The 24,481-nt window shown below is 47.6% G+C and overlaps 1 protein-coding gene across 1 annotated transcript in view; it reads right to left on the bottom strand.

The window, feature by feature from the left end:
- The window catches only part of CECR2 (CECR2 histone acetyl-lysine reader), a 52,157-nt gene extending 31,940 nt beyond the window's left edge, over positions 1-20,217 (bottom strand). Inside the window, exon 1 of the mRNA XM_083180887.1 lies at positions 19,994-20,217. Coding sequence (XP_083037013.1) covers positions 19,994-20,107 — 114 coding nt within the window. The 5' untranslated portion in view covers positions 20,108-20,217. The remainder of the gene's footprint in view (positions 1-19,993) is intronic.
- Between the last annotated feature and the right edge of the window lie 4,264 nt (positions 20,218-24,481).

The raw sequence follows: 24,481 nt of genomic DNA, 5'->3' as shown, positions 1-24,481 counted from the left end.
AACGTTGCTTCTCACCACTGCCCCCTGGCACTAAGCGTGTTACCAGCAGCAGGGGTACGGCGGGTCGGGGTATATGTCCCTGGCATGGTTTGGGCACAGTTACATTAGAAGATAACGTTGCTTCTCACCACTGCCCCCTGGCACTGAGCGTGTTACCAGCAGCAGGGGTACGGCGTATCTGTAATGGGGGGCCGAATCAGTGGCCTGTGAAGCAACGGACCCTACATCAGGGATTCCCCAGTGGCAGACTGGCACCCCACCATCAGAGTGTTTATCCTGGCACATGCCAGACTAGAGTGCCAGGCTACAGAGACCCCACAGACGGGTGCCTACCTACAGGCTGAGCTAGTGAGCCTTGGCAGGAACCAGGGACGCTGGCGAAAGGAGGGGGACATGGCGATACACACTTGGGGACACACTGATACTTTGGGGGTGACCCTATAGAAGTCAGTACGGTGAAGGCAGACGCTTGCCAGGGTGACGGCGGTACTTGGGAAGATTCGGGGAGAGGGGGACGGGATGGGCACATGTCTGGGGATCAGCTCGAGGCTTATCCTAATCCTCTGTATCCCAGCATTAAAGGGGTTAAAAGTCCCAGCTGTCACTGAACTAGAGAGTCTCTTTACTTCTGCTGTTGTGACTCCGGACAGACAGACAGAGCGGCAGCGGGGGAGCGCGCTGAGGGGAGGGGGGCGTTTAAGGACCATGTACCCATTATGTATGCACACGCAGCAGCCTCTAGAAGCCCCTCACACAGTGGAATCAAACAAACAGGCAATGAAAGGAAGGAAGATAATAGAGAGGCCTTTAACACCAGCCCTGGGCCCTGTGGAGAGATGGAGACTCATCGAGTCTTCCTGGGGAGAGTAACACAAAGGGAAGCGTAGGCGACGGACAGGTCTCCCTCCTCCCAAACCTGGGCGAGAAGATCGCTCACCCCAACGCACCCCAGGCAGGGCAACAGACCTCCAGCGGGGACAGGGAGAGGAGGACAGGGCTCAGGGCTGTAAGCTCATAGCTCAGTCACAGACGTCCCCATCTGTCACTAAATCCCCCAGCCTGGCGGATGGAGGGGGGGGGGGGGCAGGCTGTGTGACATGCTCTGATTCAATCACCCCTGCAGCCAACTGTGCCCTCCAACGAACACGCACACTTGTTCTGCAAAAACAAAATGGCTTCCCTTTGGTTCAGTAATCTGGGTGCAGAAAATGGCTGCAGATATATTCGCTGATCCTGCGACACTAGCGCTGGGCCGTGGTTTCCATGTGCCGCACAAACTGGCAACATAACGCAGTCAAAGTATTTCCTTCCAGGAAAATCCAAAGTGGACAGAAGAAGATCAGCCACAGGTGGACCGAGCGTCCCACACACTACATGGCGGATGTATGTTCCTCAGATACACAACTGGCACCTGGAAGGACGTACAGCACCCAAGCTGGTTGCAGACCAGATGGGGTGCCATAAATGTAGCCATTTCATTGCTCTGTGACCCAGGGGGCACTGCACCCAGAGAGGACGTGGCTAGCTCGGTGACCCAGTGAGCACTGCACCCAGAGAGGACGTGGCTAGCTCGGTGACCCAGGGGACACTGCACCCAGAGAGGACGTGGCTAGCTTGGTGACCCAGTGAGCACTGCACCCAGAGAGGACGTGGCTAGCTCGGTGACCCAGGGGACACTGCACCCAGAGAGGACCTGGCTAGCTCTGTGACCCAGGAGGCACTGCACCCAGAGAGGACGTGGCTAGCTCTGTGACCCAGGAGGCACTGCACCCAGAGAGGACGTGGCTAGCTCTGTGACCCAGGAGGCACTGCACCCAGAGAGGACGTGGCTAGCTCGGTGACCCAGTGAGCACTGCACCCAGAGAGGACGTGGCTAGCTCGGTGACCCAGGGGACACTGCACCCAGAGAGGACGTGGCTAGCTCGGTGACCCAGGGGACACTGCACCCACAGAGGACGTGGCTAGCTCTGTGACCCAGGAGGCACTGCACCCAGAGAGGACGTGGCTAGCTCTGTGACCCAGGAGGCACTGCACCCAGAGAGGACGAGGCTAGCTCTGTGACCCAGGAGGCACTGCACGCAGAGAGGACGAGGCTAGCTCTGTGACCCAGGGGGCACTGCACCCAGAGAGGACGTGGCTAGCTCTGTGACCCAGGGGGCACTGCACCCAGAGAGGACGTGGCTAGCTCTGTGACCCAGGGGGCACTGCACCCAGAGAGGACGTGGCTAGCTCTGTGACCCAGGGGGCACTGCACCCAGAGAGGACGTGGTTAGCTCGGTGACCCAGGAGGCACTGCACCCAGAGAGGACGTGGCTAGCTCGGTGACCCAGGAGGCACTGCACCCAGAGAGGACGTGGCTAGCTCTGTGACCCAGGGGGCACTGCACCCAGAGAGGACGTGGCTAGCTCTGTGACCCAGGAGGCACTGCACCCAGAGAGGACGTGGCTAGCTCGGTGACCCAGGAGGCACTGCACCCAGAGAGGACGTGGCTAGCTCGGTGACCCAGGAGGCACTGCACCCAGAGAGGACGTGGCTAGCTCTGTGACCCAGGGGGCACTGCACCAGGAGGCTGATGTCCCTTCTGTAGGGGAATGTGAGGGAGATGTTATCAGTTCTCCGCCCCCCACAGGCCCTGGGCCCAGCTCATAGCCACAAGCTGGGGGTACTGCTGAACTTTTCACCTGGCAGTCACCAGCTCACCCCCCCCCCCTCCCCCTCCATTTAACCTCTCTGATGCCGAAACATGATCCCAACCAGCTCCTCTCTATAATTGCATGGGCTGCAACAGTCCGCAGACATTACACTTTACCTTTATTTATTATTATTACCAGTTATTACATAGCGCACACATATACCGCAGCGCTGTACAGAGACTATTATTACTAGTTATTATATAGCGCACACATATTCCACAGCACTGTACAGAGATTATTATTACCAGTTATTATATAGTGCACACAAATACCGCAGCGCTGTACAGAGACTATTATTACCAGTTATTATATAGCGCACACATATTCCACAGCGCTGTACAGAGGCTATTATTACCAGTTATTATATAGCGCACACATATTCCGCAGCGCTGTACAGAGACTATTATTACCAGTTATTATATAGCGCACACATATTCCGCAGTGCTGTACAGAGACTATTATTACCAGTTATTATATAGCGCACACATATTCCGCAGCGCTGTACAGAGATTATTATTACCAGTTATTATATAGCGCACACATATTCCGCAGCGCTGTACAGAGACTATTACCAGTTATTATATAACGCACACATATTCCACAGCGCTGTACAGAGACTATTATCACCAGTTATTTATATAGCGCACACATATTCCACAGCGCTGTACAGAGAATATTATTACCAGTTATTTATATAGCACACACACATTCCGCAGCGCTGTACAGAGACTATTATCACCAGTTATTATATAGCGCACACATATTCCGCAGCGCTGTACAGAGACTATTATTACCAGTTATTATATAGCGCACACATATTCCACAGCGCTGTACAGAGAATATTATTACCAGTTATTATATAGTGCACACATATTCCGCAGCGCTGTACAGAGACTATTATTACCAGTTATTATATAGCGCACACATATTCCACAGCGCTGTACAGAGACTATTATTACCAGTTATTATATAGCGCGCACATATTCCACAGCGCTGTACAGAGACTATTATTACCAGTTATTATATAGCGCACACATATACCGCAGCGCTGTACAGAGACTATTATTACTAGTTATTATATAGCGCACACATATTCCACAGCGCTGTACAGAGACTATTATTACCAGTTATTATATAGCGCACACATATTCCGCAGCGCTGTACAGAGATTATTATTACCAGTTATTATATAGCGCACACATATTCCACAGCGCTGTACAGAGAATATTATTACCAGTTATTATATAGCGCACACATATTCCACAGCGCTGTACAGAGAATATTATTACCAGTTATTATATAGTGCACACATATTCCGCAGCGCTGTACAGAGACTATTATTACCAGTTATTATATAGCGCACACATATTCCACAGCGCTGTACAGAGAATATTATTACCAGTTATTTATATAGCGCACACATATTCCACAGCGCTGTACAGAGACTATTATTACCAGTTATTATATAGCGCACACATATTCCACAGCGCTGTACAGAGAATATTATTACCAGTTATTATATAGCGCACACATATACCGCAGCGCTGTACAGAGACTATTATTACCAGTTATTATATATCGCACACATATTCCACAGCGCTGTACAGAGACTATTATTACCAGTTATTATAGAGCGCACACATATTCCGCAGCGCTGTACAGAGAATATTACCAGTTATTATATAGCGCACACATATTCCGCAGCGCTGTACAGAGACTATTATTACCAGTTATTATATAGCGCACACATATTCCACAGCGCTGTACAGAGACTATTATTACCAGTTATTATATAGCGCACACATATTCCACAGCGCTGTACAGAGACTATTATTACCAGTTATTATATAGCGCACACATATTCCACAGCGCTGTACAGAGACTATTATTACCAGTTATTATATAGCGCACACATATACCGCAGCGCTGTACAGAGACTATTATTACTAGTTATTATATAGCGCACACATATTCCACAGCGCTGTACAGAGACTATTATTACCAGTTATTATATAGCGCACACATATTCCGCAGCGCTGTACAGAGATTATTATTACCAGTTATTATATAGTGCACACATATTCCGCAGCACTGTACACAGACTATTATTACCAGTTATTATATAGCGCACACATATTCCGCAGCGCTGTACAGAGATTATTATCACCAGTTATTTATATAGCGCACACATATACCGCAGCGCTGTACAGACATTATTATTACCAGTTATTATATAGCGCACACATATTCCGCAGCGCTGTACAGATAATATTATTACCAGTTATTATATAGTGCACACATATTCCGCAGCACTGTACACAGACTATTATTACCAGTTATTATAAAGCGCACACATATTCCGCAGCGCTGTACAGATAATATTATTACCAGTTATTATATAGCACACACATATTCCGCAGCACTGTACAGAGAATATTATTACCAGTTATTATATAGCGCACACATATTCCGCAGCGCTGTACAGAGAATAGTATTACCAGTTATTATATAGCGCACACATATTCCACAGCGCTGTACAGAGAATATTATTACCAGTTATTATATAGCGCACACATATTCCACAGCGCTGTACAGAGACTATTATTACCAGTTATTTATATAGCGCACACATATTCCGCAGCGCTGCACAGAGACTATTATTACCAGTTATTATATAGCGCACACATATTCCGCAGCGCTGTACAGAGAATATTACCAATTATTTATATAGCGCACACATATTCCACAGCGCTGTACAGAGAATATTATTACCAGTTATTTATATAGCGCACACATATTCCGCATCGCTGTACAGAGACTAATACCAGTTATTTATATAGCGCACACATATTCCGCAGCGCTGTACAGCGAATATTACCAGTTATTTATATAGTGCACACATATTCCACAGCGCTGTACAGAGAATATTATTACCAGTTATTTATATAGCGCACACATATTCCACAGCGCTGTACAGAGAATATTATTACCAGTTATTTATATAGCGCACACATATTCCACAGCACTGTACAGAGACTATTATTACCAGTTATTATATAGCGCACACATATTCCGCATCGCTGTACAGAGACTAATACCAGTTATTTATACATCGCACACATATTCCGCAGCGCTGTACTGAGAATATTATTACCAGTTATTTATATAGCGCACACATATTCCACAGCGCTGTACAGAGAATATTATTACCAGTTATTATATAGCGCACACATATTCCGCATCGCTGTACAGAGACTAATACCAGTTATTTATATAGCGCACACATATTCCGCATCGCTGTACAGAGACTAATAACAGGTATATATATATCGCACACATATTCCGCAGCGCTGTACTGAGAATAATTGAACACTCACATCAGTCCCTGCCCCAGTGGATCTTACAATCTATATTCCCTACCACATGTACATGCAGACAGACATTATAGGGTTAATTTTTGTTGGGAGCCAATTAACCTACCAGTATATTTTTGAATTGTACCCAGAAGAAACACACACAAGCATGGGGAGAACATATACACTCCACACAGTTCGGGCCATGGTGGGAAAGGGACCCAGATTAGGGTGCCGGGGTCTGTGAACCCCCCTATAGATCAGCATGACGGGGTCTGTACACCCCCTATAGGGTATGACTCCTGTACACCCTGTACCAGCCTCCTGAGGAATGAATAGGTTAAAACTACTACAAAGGATCTATTTGGTATATCAAAAGCAAATGGCCCTGGGGGCTGGGGTGTTTACTACACTCCCACACCCACCCCCTGCCGGCCCTCCTCCCCCATTACTGCCCCAACAACAGGACAGCAGGAGCCAGGCAACTGCATGCAGGCTGTACACGTGCGCCACACGGAACACTCTGCGCCACACGGAACACTCTGCGCCACACGGAACACTCTGCGCCACACGGAACACTGCGCCACACGGAACACTCTGCGCCACACGGAACACTCTGCTGTAATGCCATCGCGTAGACGCTTAGTACTGTGCAGGTATATGGAGCCCCCTCTGCTATCGCCCGCTAAGCAATTTCCAGGCACAAATCACACACCCCCAACCTACCTCGCCATGCTTCGGGCACCGTGCAACGCTGCGCCCGCCATGCTTCGGGCACCGTGCCACGCTGCGCCCACCATGCTCTGGGCACCGTGCCTTGCTGCCCCCCACACACTATTATAATATAACTATGCCCATTTGGATCGTGAAGTAACAAGTCGGTTAAAAATAATTAAATCGTGAAAATTTCATGACAACCTTTTTCTGTGTGAACCATGTTCAAGTCGATTCTTCTTAGGTGTTGACCTAGTGACTGTCAACCTAGACATGGTCTACCTGCCGACTGGATACCTGCCCAAGGAGCTTACAATTCATATTATTAATAAATTACCTATTAATGTAGTAATTACTACATAGGACCGACATTACAGGAGTGACCCGGGACAGCCGCTACATAGGATGACATTACAGGAGTGACCCGGGACAGCTACATAGGATGACATTACAGGAGTGACCCGGGACAGCCGCTACATAGGATGACATTACAGGAGTGACCCGGGACAGCTACATAGGATGACATTACAGGAGTGACCCGGGACAGCCGCTACATAGGATGACATTACAGGAGTGACCCGGGACAGCCACATAGGATGACATTACAGGAGTGACCCGGGACAGCTACATAGGACGACATTACAGGAGTGACCCGGGACAGCTACATAGGACGACATTACAGGAGTGACCCGGGACAGCTGCTACATAGGATGACATTACAGGAGTGACCCGGGACAGCTACATAGGATGACATCACAGGAGTGACCCGGGACAGCTACATAGGATGACATTACAGGAGTGACCCGGGACAGCTACATAGGATGACATTACAGGAGTGACCCGGGACAGCCGCTACATAGGACGACATTACAGGAGTGACCCGGGACAGCTACATAGGACGACATTACAGGAGTGACCCGGGACAGCTGCTACATAGGATGACATTACAGGAGTGACCCGGGACAGCTACATAGGATGACATTACAGGAGTGACCCGGGACAGCTGCTACATAGGATGACATTACAGGAGTGACCCGGGACAGCTACATAGGATGACATTACAGGAGTGACCCGGGACAGCCGCTACATAGGATGACATTACAGGAGTGACCCGGGACAGCTACATAGGATGACATTACAGGAGTGACCCGGGACAGCTACATAGGATGACATCACAGGAGTGACCCGGGACAGCTACATAGGATGACATTACAGGAGTGACCCGGGACAGCTACATAGGATGACATTACAGGAGTGACACCGGAAATAGGCCGACATGCTTAAGGTGAACATGGTTGGAAGGTTGACACAAGCGTCGACATGGGTTTTTCACTTTTCCATGTCGACATTTAGAACAAAACTGTATTGGTGCACCGCATCCCCTCGCCGTGCTTTGGGCTAGTATATTCTCGCTACAGACTATGAGGCTGACGGCCAGCAGGACGCGCACCTGCGCATACAGCGTACATTCGCACTGAGCATGCTCCAGATGGGCCTCATCCCTTACTATAATTACCAGGCAGTCGCTCCCGGGCTGCGAGGGGTTAACGGCGTGACACTGCCGGGGGAAGGAACAGCGCAGGGTTGTTTGTGCTCCATTTCTCTCCGATCCTCCAGGCCCCGTGTGACAGGATTGCTGATGAGAGAATACACAGGGTCTGGGGCTGTTTTATAGGTCCCACCTCACCCCTATAATCAGCCCTGCAGCTGCCGCGCTGCGGTTCCACCACAGCCTCCTGCACCTGGGGATCTCCCAGTTGGCTCTGTGGTAACGAGTGCAGTGTGCAAAGCAGGCTGGGGAGATGTGCGAGTGACGGGCGGGCGGGGGGATGATGGCATAGGTGGCAATACACAGTGCGGGAGGGCGCCCGGGCCTCAGCTGGTGTAACGTATTGTGCAGCTCGCAGAGACTTGTCACAGAACTCACGGACGATTAATGTTCCGTATCCAGGCTGGAAATGAAATGAAAGAGGGCCCGTCACCCAAGTATATCAGCGCCACCTTATTCTACTTCATTACCAATGGTCTGTGTGGTTTGGTTTATCCCTGGATGCAAAAGCATTGAGAAGTTGCTCAGTTCATGCTGTCATATTTCTAACAATGTCTATCCCACCGCCATCACCACGAGTCACTGGGCTGGGATCAATAAACGGACTGGACATCGCCAACCTCCAACCCTTCACTATCGCTTTCCATATCCTTTGGGAGCCAAGTCAATTCATTGAAGTTTAGTTAAATATTGCATCCAAAAAGAACAGGTCGCTGTGGGCGGCGCTGGGATTTTTAGCGGATGGTCGCTCACAGCAACGTTAGCACTAAAAGGGTTAATAGGTTTTTTTTACACCTATTTCGACAAATTCCACTGGCACTCAAAGGGTTAAGTATTCTTTGATTAATAGACCGCCAGCGCAAACTGATGGAGTCAATCAGCAGCCGCTTCCTGAATCCCACCCATATTATACCATAGGAATGCGCTGCGCCGAACAGCGATAAATCGGACCCGGATATCCTCTGCCGGTGAGACGAAGATGGCGGATGTGCCGTTTCCATGGTAAATGTGACATCACTAGTTACTGATGACATAGACGGGCATTACATATACTTATTTACTACTATGAAGTTACATCTCCTGGCGTAAACTTGGCGCATATTCTACCATTGGCGCAGCGAAACGCACCTCTTATCTGGGAATATTTGTCAGCCCCCAAAACACATCCACGACAAGCGCAGCGGTAATATGTAATGGCCAATAACGTACAGAAGTGGTACTGTGCGACTCCCCATGCATGTATAAGAAACAATATAAAATGGTCTCCAGAGAAAGGGAAGTGGTACTGTGCATCTGCCTTATACATATAGGAAGCCATATAGAACAGTCTCCAGAGAAAGGGAAGTGGTAATGCGCATCTGCCTTATACATAGGAAGCAATATAGAACGGTCTCCAGAGAAAGGGAAGCGGTACTGTGCATCTGCCTTATACATAGGAAGCAATATAGAACGGTCTCCAGAGAAAGGGAAGTGGTACTGTGCATCTGCCTTATACATAGGAAGCAATATAGAACTGTCTCCAGAGAAAGGGAAGTGGCACTGTGCATCTGCCTTATACATAGGAAGCAATATAGAACTGTCTCCAGAGAAAGGGAAGTGGTACTGTGCATCTGCCTTATACATATAGGAAGCAATATAGACCGGTCTTCAGAGAAAGGGAAGTGGTACTGTGCATCTGCCTTATACATAGGAAGCAATATAGAACGGTCTCCAGAGAAAGGGAAGTGGTACTGCGCATCTGCCTTATACATAGGAAGCAATATAGAACGGTCTCCAGAGAAAGGGAAGTGGTACTGTGCATCTGCCTTATACATAGGAAGCAATATAGAACTGTCTCCAGAGAAAGGGAAGTGGCACTGTGCATCTGCCTTATACATAGGAAGCAATATAGAACTGTCTCCAGAGAAAGGGAAGTGGTACTGTGCATCTGCCTTATACATATAGGAAGCAATATAGACCGGTCTTCAGAGAAAGGGAAGTGGTACTGTGCATCTGCCTTATACATAGGAAGCAATATAGAACGGTCTCCAGAGAAAGGGAAGTGGTACTGCGCATCTGCCTTATACATAGGAAGCAATATAGAACGGTCTCCAGAGAAAGGGAAGTGGTACTGCGCATCTGCCTTATACATATAGGAAGCAATATAGAGCGGTCTCCAGAGAAAGGGAAGTGGTACTGCGCATCTGCCTTATACATATAGGAAGCAATATAGAACGGTCTCCAGAGAAAGGGAAGTGGCACTGTGCATCTGCCTTATACATAGGAAGCAATATAGAACGGTCTCCAGAGAAAGGGAAGTGGTACTGTGCATCTGCCTTATACATATAGGAAGCAATGTAGAACTGTATCCAGAGAAAGGGAAGCGGTACTGTGCATCTGCCTTATACATAGGAAGCAATATAGAACTGTCTCCAGAGAAAGGGAAGTGGTACTGTGCATCTGCCTTATACATATAGGAAGCAATATAGACCGGTCTTCAGAGAAAGGGAAGTGGTACTGTGCATCTGCCTTATATATAGGAAGCAATATAGAACTGTCTCCAGAGAAAGGGAAGTGGTACTGTGCATCTGCCTTATACATATAGGAAGCAATATAGAACGGTCTACAGAGAAAGGGAAGCGGTACTGTGCATCTGCCTTATACATAGGAAGCAATATAGAACGGTCTCCAGAGAAAGGGAAGTGGTACTGTGCATCTGCCTTATACATAGGAAGCAATATAGAACGGTCTCCAGAGAAAGGGAAGTGGTACTGTGCATCTGCCTTATCCATATAAAAAGCAATATAGAACGGTCTACAGAGAAAGGGAAGCGGTACTGTGCATCTGCCTTATACATAGGAAGCAATATAGAACGGTCTCCAGAGAAAGGGAAGTGGTACTGTGCATCTGCCTTATACATATAGGAAGCAATATAGAACGGTCTACAGAGAAAGGGAAGTGGTACTGTGCATCTGCCTTATACATATAGGAAGCAATATAGAACGGTCTCCAGAGAAAGGGGAGTGGTACTGTGCATCTGCCTTATACACAGGAAGCAATATAGAACGGTCTCCAGAGAAAGGGAAGTGGTACTGTGCATCTGCCTTATATATAGGAAGCAATATAGAACGGTCTCCAGAGAAAGGGAAGTGGTACTGTGCATCTGCCTTATACATATAGGAAGCAATATAGAACGGTCTCCAGAGAAAGGAAAGTGGTACTGTGCATCTGCCTTATATATAGGAAGCAATATAGAACGGTCTCCAGAGAAAGGGAAGCGGTACTGTGCATCTGCCTTATACATATAGGAAGCAATATAGAACGGTCTACAGAGAAAGGGAAGCGGTACTGTGCATCTGCCTTATACATATAGGAAGCAATATAGACCGGTCTCCAGAGAAAGGGAAGCGGTACTGTGCATCTGCCTTATATATAGGAAGCAATATAGAACGGTCTCCAGAGAAAGGGAAGTGGTACTGTGCATCTGCCTTATATATAGGAAGCAATATAGAACGGTCTCCAGAGAAAGGGAAGTGGTACTGTGCATCTGCCTTATACATATAGGAAGCAATATAGAACGGTCTACAGAGAAAGGGAAGCGGTACTGTGCATCTGCCTTATACATATAGGAAGCAATATAGACCGGTCTCCAGAGAAAGGGAAGCGGTACTGTGCATCTGCCTTATATATAAGAAGCAATATAGAACGGTCTCCAGAGAAAGGGAAGTGGTACTGTGCATCTGCCTTATACATATAGGAAGCAATATAGAACGGTCTACAGAGAAAGGGAAGCGGTACTGTGCATCTGCCTTATACATATAGGAAGCAATATAGAACTGTATACAGAGAAAGGGAAGTGGTACTGCGCATCTGCCTTATATATAGGAAGCAATATAGAACGGTCTCCAGAGAAAGGGAAGTGGTACTGCGCATCTGCCTTATACATATAGGAAGCAATATAGAACGGTCTCCAGAGAAAGGGAAGTGGTACTGTGCATCTGCCTTATACATATAGGAAGCAATATAGAACGGTCTCCAGAGAAAGGGAAGCGGTACTGTGCATCTGCCTTATACATATAGGAAGCAATATAGAACGGTCTCCAGAGAAAGGGAAGTGGTACTGTGCATCTGCCTTATACATAGGAAGCAATATAGAACGGTCTACAGAGAAAGGGAAGTGATACTGCGCATTTGCCTTATACATAGGAAGCAATATAGAACGGTCTCCAGAGAAAGGGAAGTGGTACTGCGCATCTGCCTTATACATAGAAAGCAATATAGAACTGTATACAGAGAAAGGGAAGTGGCACTGTGCATCTGCCTTATACATAGGAAGCAATATAGAACTGTCTCCAGAGAAAGGGAAGTGGTACTGCGCATCTGCCTTATACATAGGAAGCAATATAGAACGGTCTCCAGAGAAAGGGAAGTGGTACTGTGCATCTGCCTTATACATATAGGAAGCAATATAGAACGGTCTACAGAGAAAGGGAAGCGGTACTGTGCATCTGCCTTATACATATAGGAAGCAATATAGACCGGTCTCCAGAGAAAGGGAAGCGGTACTGTGCATCTGCCTTATATATAGGAAGCAATATAGAACGGTCTCCAGAGAAAGGGAAGTGGTACTGTGCATCTGCCTTATACATATAGGAAGCAATATAGAACGGTCTACAGAGAAAGGGAAGCGGTACTGTGCATCTGCCTTATACATATAGGAAGCAATATAGAACTGTATACAGAGAAAGGGAAGTGGTACTGCGCATCTGCCTTATATATAGGAAGCAATATAGAACGGTCTCCAGAGAAAGGGAAGTGGTACTGTGCATCTGCCTTATACATATAGGAAGCAATATAGACCGGTCTCCAGAGAAAGGGAAGCGGTACTGTGCATCTGCCTTATATATAGGAAGCAATATAGAACGGTCTACAGAGAAAGGGAAGCGGTACTGTGCATCTGCCTTATACATATAGGAAGCAATATAGAACTGTATACAGAGAAAGGGAAGCGGTACTGCGCATCTGTCTTATACATAGGAAGCAATATAGAACGGTCTCCAGAGAAAGGGAAGTGGTACTGCGCATCTGCCTTATACATAGAAAGCAATATAGAACTGTATACAGAGAAAGGGAAGTGGTACTGCGCATCTGCCTTATACATAGGAAGCAATATAGAACGGTCTCCAGAGAAAGGGAAGTGGTACTGCGCATCTGCCTTATACATAGAAAGCAATATAGAACTGTATACAGAGAAAGGGAAGTGGTACTGCGCATCTGCCTTATACATATAGGAAGCAATATAGAACGGTCTACAGAGAAAGGGAAGCGGTACTGTGCATCTGCCTTATACATATAGGAAGCAATATAGAACTGTATACAGAGAAAGGGAAGTGGTACTGCGCATCTGCCTTATACATAGGAAGCAATATAGAACGGTCTCCAGAGAAAGGGAAGTGGTACTGTGCATCTGCCTTATACATAGGAAGCAATATAGACCGGTCTCCAGAGAAAGGGAAGTGGTACTGCGCATCTGCCTTATACATATAGGAAGCAATATAGAACGGTCTCCAGAGAAAGGGAAGTGGCACTGCACATCTGCCTTATACATATAGGAAGCAATATAGAACGGTCTCCAGAGAAAGGGAAGTGATACTGCGCATCTGCCTTATACATAGGAAGCAATATAGAACGGTCTCCAGAGAAAGGGAAGTGGTACTGTGCATCTGCCTTATACATAGGAAGCAATATAGAATGGTCTCCAGAGAAAGGGAAGTGGCACTGCACATCTGCCTTATACATATAGGAAGCAATATAGACCGGTCTCCAGAGAAAGGGAAGTGGTACTACTGTGCATCTGCCTTATACATAGGAAGCAATATAGAACGGTCTCCAGAGAAAGGGAAGTGGTACTGTGCATCTGCCTCATACATAGGAAGCAATATAGAACGGTCTCCAGAGAAATGGAAGTGGCACTGCGCATCTGTCTCATATATATAGGAAGCAATATAGAACAGTCTCCAGAGAAAGGGAAGTGGTACTGTGCATCTGCCTTATACATATAGGAAGCAATATAGAACGGTCTCCAGAGAAAGGGAAGTGGTACTGTGCATCTGCCTTATACATAGGAAGCAATATAGAACGGTCTCCAGAGAAAGGGAAGTGGTACTGTGCATCTGCCTTATACATATAGGAAGCAATATAGAACGGTCTCCAGAGAAAGGGAAGTGGCACTGTGCATCTGCCTTATACATAGGAAGCAATATAGAACAGTCTCCAGAGAAAGGGAAGTGGTACTGTGCATCTGCCTTATACATATAGGAAGCAATATAGAACGGTTTTCAGAGAAAGGGAAGTGGTACTGCGCATCTGCCTTATACATAGGAAGCAATATAGACCGGTCTCCAGAGAAAGGGAAGTAGCACTGTGCAATTACACAATATGTGGACCAGCACAACCATGTCACCACATAAGACCACCAGGATGACAAGTCGGCACAATGTACGGTAGGTGATCTATCTCCCTGAATCCCCCAATAGGAAACGTTTGGCGTACGGGTGCAGTGAGACCATGGCTACTACTCCTGGGGGCATAGAGGAAGTGGTACTGTGCTGTTATCCATGTATAAGGAACACTGTAGAACAATTGCATACAGGTGCAGTATGATTTGCCGGCAGTCATAACCCCAACCGCTGTATCCTGGCCACTGAAATGCCGACAGGTGGGACAGCGCACTGAGGTCCAGGCACAGTGGCTCGCCACAAGGTTGTATACCCCTCTATGGGGTCGTGGAGAACAGACCCTGTGCACCGGGATTCCAGCTGGCGGTAACATCAGCTGTCAGGATTGTGACTGCCGGTATCCCGACTCCATAACTTACACACAACGGGTTGGAAGCAGTACTGTGCTGGCTGCAGGTATACACAATGTAACAGTATTCCGTATACTAAGGCCAGAACCCTCCGCACAGCCTCAATGGTTACAATGTTCTGTTAAATGAAAGCAACATATAACTGAGGAACCCAGAAGATGGCAGCGGCACGTAATAAGGCGCTGTGGTTACCAGACTCCAGAAACAATAAGTGCCCTATTTACTTAAGGACAATTATGACTTCAATCGTAATTGATGTTGGGCTGCGCAACGCAGCATCTCTGGGCCCGCTGTGGTAAGTGCAAAAAGCAGGGAATGTCCAGCCCACATCGCTGGCCTTCACCGCTAGCGCCGTAGGAGGTTCCACATTGCACTCACCGGAGAAAGCATTTACACCCAGTGCACGGCGCCCCCTCATGGCCACAAAGTCCTGGAAAACTGCAGCACATTTAACTTATTAGGGGTTCCCAAGATTAGTGCAGAGCTTTACACATTAATAAATAAAATTAGGTTGATGCTTGAAAAAGGTCGACATGGTTGGAAGGTCAACCGACACAGGGAATGTCGGCATTTGGGCAGAGCAGGGACGCAGGAATACATAGTGATCAGTGAACTGGGCACAGTAGCTGACAGAACTCCGCCCCCACCTCCCAGCATCTGCAATCTCAGCCTAGTGTTAGCTCTGGGAACACATCGCCAGGGGAGGGGGGAGAGGGGGGCGGTGGGAGTCTCCATGAAAGGGGTAGAGCTAAATTCTCATCTCTATCATAACACAAAGCCACGTGTGTGCGCTCACATCCAAACACAGGACACCAGCGGGCCTGCGGAGACCCCCAACGGGGCATCCTTAAGGACACGTTATAGCGACTGGCTAGTGAGTGCGGAATATATATCCACGAGCTGCCAGGGCGCTGGCAGAGAACCCACCGGGCACTCAGGAACCAATCACAGCTCACTCTTCTTTGGAGCCAAAAAGTTTTATGTTTTTATTTTATGGTCAAAGTGTCAGGTGTCCCGGTCATGACGCTTCCAGCATGCAACAGGTTAAACCGCTCCCTTCCCTCTATAAGGGAGACCCCCTAACTAGCAGAACATAACATTATCCTGGGTGGGAACAAGGCACATCCTGCTTAGCCTGGGAGGGGTAAAGGTAACATGTGCCTGGTTCCCAACCTGGTGGGGTGATTTGGGGTTCCCACCCCAAAACAGGCTGAACTCTGATCTAACTCTCACTAGTGTTTGGGGGATCTGCTCGCATGACCCCACCACTCCGATCCCAACACATGGCTGTCAGATATGGGGGGTGGGGGGTATGTCCTATACATCGCTGTAGAACACTGTGCCCCTCACATGGACGCCAAGGCTGAATCATATACAGGCCCAGTCTACGTCGCCACAGAGTCACCTCATTAGAACCATGCCCAACTTTGTTTTGTGGCGTGGAAGCGGTTGGTGACCATCTGCCCGGGTACACGAACCAGTTCTCTACCTACTCAGCTGGCAATGTCTCGCCTATAATCACCCACCGGGCACAGAATCCCCCGACCAAACACAAGGAGTGCCCAGGTAACCGTTACACGAAACAGGCCTAACAATGACCAGCAAGGGCATGAAAGGGTTAACACAAACACAGGTCCCCACAGTCACACTGACCCCCCCCCCATAGATGCCAAAGTCAGTTGAACAAAACAAACACAGGGTTTCCCCAGCGCCAGAGACCCCCGCCCATACGCCCCCCCCCCCCCCCTTCACCAGCTATCTGCAGCCCAAGAACAAAACCCTTTCTATTACATCCAGCAGATTGCATCCCAAAAGAGTCCCAGCAGGGAGCTGGGTAACCCCTCGCTCAAAGCCTTAACCCTTCGCAGGCGATGCAGCAAGCCACACAGGGGTTAAACTCTGGCCAATTGTGACTGCTCCAGATACCACGCCAGCAACAGAAGCCAGCTGCCACTTCTGGGGGCAAGTGGGTAACTACCGCCTTAGATTGTTAGCTCTGCTGGCAGCGGGACCCAGGTTGCTTTTTCCAGCATACTAAAACAGGCATACATAGTACTTATACATATGTAAAGCACTGTGTACTCCATGGCACCACCCACATAAACAAGATAAAATGTTCCTGTAACCTAGGCAACCACAGCTACAAGACACTTTCACCTGGCACCTACCTTGTGGGCTTGTTATCATATATACCCGGCACATCTGTACAATAGTTCACCCTAATCCCAGAAGCATAGTGATAGAATACAGTACGATTACAGGTAGGCCTGATGCCCCTGATAACAGCTGGGCAAACACACAGCAGACACCTACAGCCCCTTATAGTAGGCAGCAGCTTACAGACTTCTACAGCAGAAGTCCAGGGTTATCTTGATTTAAACTGGACTATAAAGCGGATTTCACGGTCTTTGCCCTGTTACCTGAGTGACCTGTTTTTTTTTTTGGTTCTTGGGAGCAGAGCTTACAATCTAATCTCTCAGAGCCAGCCCCGAGCGGGATGTGCAGACATCATAGGACTTTTGGGGACACCCGAGGAGACGCAACTGGATTAGGCACTGCTGCAGCAAATTATCCTGGGGGGGTGCACGCAACGGTGACTATGTCCCTCCATTCCCGGATAACACTATTACAGCCACAAACTCCTAAACTTGGGGCCAACTGCTGCCCGACACCTTCTGGCTGCCAGATGGGCCCGAGCAGCGAGCTCATTCCCCACCCACAGCACCACCGCATGCCCGGGGAGGGGCTTATGTGCCACCCCAAACAAGAAAACAACAACAGGGTACAGAAAGGAAGGGGCGGATTTAGGAGATCCTGCATCCCCTGAGCTGACCCCAGTATGGGATCTCAGGACAATTACTCAGGATCTGCGGCTACCTGGGAGTACCCTCCTCCTGGGTATCTGCTAGGGTGCACCCTACACCCCCATCAATACAGGGATCACCCAACTCAACCACAGCTGGTGACACGGCCCCAAGACTCCAATATACGAAAATGTGACCCACAAACCCCCTCCCATTACTCCCAGTGCTCTGGGACAACCCCACCAACATCCCAAGCCCTCTTACATACACCACCCCACAACGCACACACTACCAATGTATACCCCCAGCACTGACTCCCTCCCTCTCCAACACTGTGCCGCACCCCGCTACTCCTCCCCAATACCTCCAACACTGTGCCTCACCCCGAGACTCCTCCCCAATACCTCCAACACTGTGACTCACCACGCTACCCCTCCCCAATACCACCAGCACTGTGACTTCCTCCCTTCCCAATACCTCCAACACTGTGACTCACCCCGCTACCTCTCCCCAATACCAGCAGCACTGTGACTTCCTCCCTTCCCAATACCTCCAACACTGTGACTCACCCCGCTACCTCTCCCCAATACCTCCAGCACTGTCTCACCCCGCTACCCCTCCGCAATACTCCCAGCACTGTGTCTCACCCCACTACTCCTCCCCAATACCTCCAACACTGTGCCTCACCCCGCTACTCCTCCCCAATACCTCCAACACTGTGCCTCACCCCGCTACTCCTCCCCAATACCTCCAACACTGTGTCTCACCTCTTTACCTCTCCCTAATACCTCCAGCACTGTGACTCACCACGCTACCCCTCCCCAATACCACCAGCACTGTGACTTCCTCCCTTCCCAATACCTCCAACACTGTGACTCACCCCGCTACCCCTCCCCAATACCAGCAGCACTGTGACTTCCTCCCTTCCCAATACCTCCAACACTGTGACTCACCCCGCTGCCTCTCCCCAATACCCCAGCACTGTCTCACCCCGCTACCCCTCCCCAATACTCCCAGCACTGTGTCTCACCCCACTACCTCACCCCGATACCTCCAGCACTCCGACTCACCCCGCTAACTCTCCCCAATACCCCCAGCACTGTGACTCATCCCGCTAACTCTCCCCAATACTCCCAGTACTGTTGCTTACACCCCACAGTGACCACCATTGCTCCTGGCACAGTTACCCCACCACCTCTGCTGCAACTATAACATCTGTTGTTCTGGTACTGTTACCCCACTCACCCCCTGGTCCGGGTACTGTTACCCCACTCACCCCCTCGCCCTGGTACTGTTACCTCACTCACCCCCTCGTCCTGGTACTGTTACCCCACTCACCCCCTCGTCCTGGTACTGTTACCCCGCTCACCCCCTCGTCCTGGTACTGTTACCCTGCTCACCCCCTCGGCCTGGTACTGTTACCCCGCTCACCCCCACGTCCTGGTACTGTTACCCCGCTCACCCCCTCAGCCTGGTACTGTTACCCCACTCACCCCCTCGTCCTGGTACTGTTACCCCACTCACCCCCTCGTCCTGGTACTGTTACCCCACTCACCCCCTCGTCCTGGTACTGTTACCCCACTCACCCCCTCGTCCTGGTACTGTTACCCCACTCACCCCCTCGTCCTGGTACTGTTACCCCGCTCACCCCCTCGTCCTGGTACTGTTACCCCACTCACCCCCTCGTCCTGGTACTGTTACCCCGCTCACCCCCTCGTCCTGGTACTGTTACCCCACTCACCCCCTCGTCCTGGTACTGTTACCCCACTCACCCCCTCGTCCTGGTACTGTTACCCCGCTCACCCCCTCGTCCTGGTACTGTTACCCCGCTCACCCCCTCGTCCTGGTGCTGTTACCCCGCTCACCCCCTACTGTTACCCCACGGGCCACTTTTGACCCTCCAGCCCCCTGAGTTACAGGACCGGTTACTCTCACACTCCGCGCTCCCGGTTCCCCCCACCCCGGCGCCGGTGCCCCTATCTCCCGCCACACACCCCCGGCACCGTCACCCCGATCCCCCGCTGCCCTCTCACCTCTATCTCGAAGTCGGGCAGCTGGAAGGCGGCGCGGAACAGGGAGCAGAAGTGGGCGACAGCCGGGACCTGCCAGCAGGAGCGGAGCTGCCCCAGGGCATCGTCTGGGGGCATTCCGAGGGCAGCTCCCCGAACCCGGTTACAGCGTGCGGCGGGCAGCTCCGGGTACAATGTGAGCACCGGCCGGGGAGGGGCAGAGGGAGGGGGCGTCACCGGGGGAGCAAGGCACGCCCACGCCACACCCCCATTACGCCCATCCGCCCGCCACTCAGTGCTCTGACTGCTGTGTCTCTGGTCTGGTAGCCGCCACTCTCCTCGGGTGCAGCACGGACTCATCCTGTATTCCTACTACTAGTCTACCACTCCCATCACACTCCTAGTCTCATCCTATACTCCTACTACTCCCATCATGTCCCTACCACTACTCCCATCACACTCCTAGTCTCATCCTATACTCCTACTACTACTCCCATCATACTCCTACTACTACCCCATCACACTCCTAGTCTCATCCTATACTCCTACTACTCCCATCATGTCCCTACCACTACTCCCATCACACTCCTAGTCTCATCCTATACTCCTACTACTACTCCCATCATACTCCTACTACTACTCCCATCATCCTCCTAGTCTCATCCTGTACTCCTACTACTACTCCCATCATATTCCTACTACTACCCCATCACACTCCTAGTCTCATCCTATACTCCTACTACTCCCATCATGTCCCTACCACTACTCCCATCACACTCCTAGTCTCATCCTATATTCCTACTACTACTCCCATCATACTCCTACTACTACCCCATCACACTCATAGTCTCATCCTATACTCCTACTACTCCCACCATACTCCTAGTATCATCCTATACTCCTACTACTCCCATCATACTACTACTACTACTCCCATCATTCTCCTACAGCTACTCCCATCACATTCCTAGTCTCATCCTATACTCCTACTGCTACTCCCATCACACTCCTAGTCTCATCCTATACTCCTACTACTCCCATCATACTCCTACTACTACTCCCATCACACTCCTAGTCTCATCCTATACTCCTACTACTCCCATTATACTCCTAGTATCATCCTATACTCCTACTACTCCCATCATACTACTACTACTACTACTAATCCCATCATTCTCCTACAGCTACTCCCATCACACTCCTAGTCTCGTCCTATACTCCTACTACTCCCATCACACTCCTAGTCTCATCCTATACTCCTAATACTCCCATCATACTCCTACTACTACACCTCTCATCATTCTCCTACAGCTACTCCCATCCTATACTCCTACTACTCCCATCATAATCCTACTCTCATCCTATATTCCTACTACTCCCATCATACTCCTACTACTACTCCCATCACACTCCTACTACTACTCCCATCACACCCCTACTACTACTACTCCCATAATTCTCCTACAGCTACTCCCATCATATGCCTACCACTACTCCTATCACACTACTAGTCTCATCCTATACACCTACTACTATTCCCATCATACTCCTACTACTACTCCCATCACACTCCTAGTCTCACCCTATACTCCTACTACTACTCCAATCATAATCCTACTACTACTCCCATCACAATCCTAGTCTCATCCTATACTCCTACTACTACTACTCCCTTCATTCTCCTACTACTACTACTCCCATCATATACTCCTACTACTACTTCCATCATACTCCTAGTCTCATCCTATACTCCTACTACTCCCATCATATTCCTCCTACTACTACTCCCTTCATTCTCCTGCTGTCACCCTATACTCCTAATACTACTCCCATCATTCTCCTACTACTACTCTCATCATACTCCTGCTACTACTCCCATCATACTACTAGTACTACTGATACTCTCATCTTTCCCCTACTTCTAGTACTACTAGTAATAGCCCTTCTGCTAATACTACTAATTATACTCCAAATACTACATGATATTCTCATCATACTTCTACAAATCATACTTCTGATAGATCTACTGATACTCTTAACTCATGATACTCCTGCTTTTACTTCTAATCATACTTCTACTGCTAATACTACTAATCATACTCCTAGTAATACCACTGATACTGTCATCATGCTCCTATTAATACTACCAATACTATCATCATACTTCTACTAATACTCTCATACACCTAAAAATACATCATTCTCCTACTAATACTCTCATCATTCTCCTACTATTACTCTCATACACTCTCATCCTAGTCCTATTAATATTCTCATCATGCTTCTACCAATACTACAGGCTCTTTCATTATACTCCTAGCAACACTCCTATGAATATACTTATACTCTAATAATACTGCTTTCACATTGCAAAAACCTGCTTTCAACCGGATTTTCTAAACGTGTCTTAAAACTGGTCAAAAGCCAGTTAAACCCCTTTCAATATTGCATGATGTAAAGGTATATTGCAGTTTAAATACCGTTTTGTACCTTTCAGATTCAACCCGTTTCACCCAAAGAAAGCCATACAATGTCATTTTAAATGTTTTTTTCCCTGCTTGTGGGCGGGGATCAAGTGTGGTTATCATTTGTAGCAAATACCGTTTCTGAGCTGTTCAGACTGCAGGGAAAACGGCTCAGAAACGTGTAGGATCCTGCTTTTAACACGTGTCAAAATACCGGTTTTCTGTAACCGGTAAATTGACAATGTAGCTTTCACATTGCAGCTGGAACCGTTTTAAAGCACTAAAAAAACGGCAATATACCGTGTTACAGCTGCAATGTGAAAGGGGTATAATACTCCTACTAATACTCTCATCATACTCCTACTAACAATACTGATAATATCATCTTACTCCTACTGCTAACACTATTAGTAATAGCAGTAATACTGCTAATACTTCTAATCATACTCCAAACATACCACTGATAGTGTCATTATGCCCCCACTACTTATACTCCTCATAATACTACTTATACTCATAATACTACTGATACTGTCATTATACTTCTGATACTGTAGTCCTTCTCCTACTAATCATACATAATACTACTACTGATGCTCTCCTCATACTCTTACTGCTTATACTAGTAATCATACACCTGACATTAATACTGATACTGTCATCATGCCCCTACTACTTATACTCCTCATAATACTACTGATACGGTCATCATACTCCTACTGCTAATCATGTTCCTACTGCTAATACTACTAATCATACTCCTACTAATCGTACATAATACTACTGATACTCTCATCATTCTCCTACTAATCATACATAATACTACTGATGCTCTCCTCATACTCCTACTGCTAATACTACTAATCATACTCATTACTACTGATACTGTAATCATACTCCTACTAATCATACATAATACTACTGATGCTCTCCTCATACTCCTACTGCTAATCATGTTCCTACTGCTAATACTACTAATCATACTCATACTAATCGTACATAATACTACTGATACTCTCATCATTCTCCTACTAATCATACATAATACTACTGATGCTCTCCTCATACTCCTACTGCTTATCATGTTCCTACTGCTAATACTACTAATCATACTCATTACTACTGATACTGTAATCATACTCCTACTAATCATACATAATACTACTGATGCTCTCCTCATACTCCTACTGCTTATCATGTTCCTACTGCTAATACTACTAATCATACTCATTACTACTGATACTGTGATCATACTCCTACTAATCATACATAATACTACTGATGCTCTCCTAATACTCCTACTGCTAATACTAATAATAGTCCTAACATTACTACTGATACTCTCATCATTTTCCTACTAATCATACATAATACTTCTGATGTTCTCCTCATACTCCTACTTCTAATACTAGTAATAATACTCCTAACATTACTACTGATACTGTCATCATTCTCCTTCTAATTATACATAATACTACTGATACTCTCATCATACTACTGATACGGTCATCATACTCCTACTGCTAATCATGTTCCTACTGCTAATACTACTAATCATTCTCCTACTAATCGTACATAATACTACTGATGCTCTCCTCATACTCCTACTGCTTATCATGTTCCTACTGCTAATACTACTAATCATACATAATACTACTGATGCTCTCATCATACTACTGATACTCTCCTCATTCTCCTACTAATCATACATAATACTACTGATGCTCTCCTAATACTCCTACTGCTAATACTAATAATACTCCTAACATTACTACTGATACTCTCATCATTCTCCTACTAATCATACATAATACTACTGATGCTCTCCTCATACTCCTACTGCTAATACTAATAATACTCCTAACATTACTACTGATACTCTCATCATTCTCCTACTAATCATACATAATACTACTGATGCTCTCCTCATACTCATACTGCTAATACTAATAATACTTCTAACATTACTACTGATACTCTCATCATTCTCCTACTAATCATACATAATACTACTGATGCTCTCCTCATACTCCTACTGCTAATACTA

Source organism: Crinia signifera, chromosome 4 (assembly GCF_055691185.1).
Source record: "Crinia signifera chromosome 4, ASM5569118v1, whole genome shotgun sequence".
In the NCBI taxonomy this organism is placed as follows: domain Eukaryota; kingdom Metazoa; phylum Chordata; class Amphibia; order Anura; family Myobatrachidae; genus Crinia; species Crinia signifera.
This window is presented reverse-complemented; position numbering and strand designations above follow the sequence as displayed.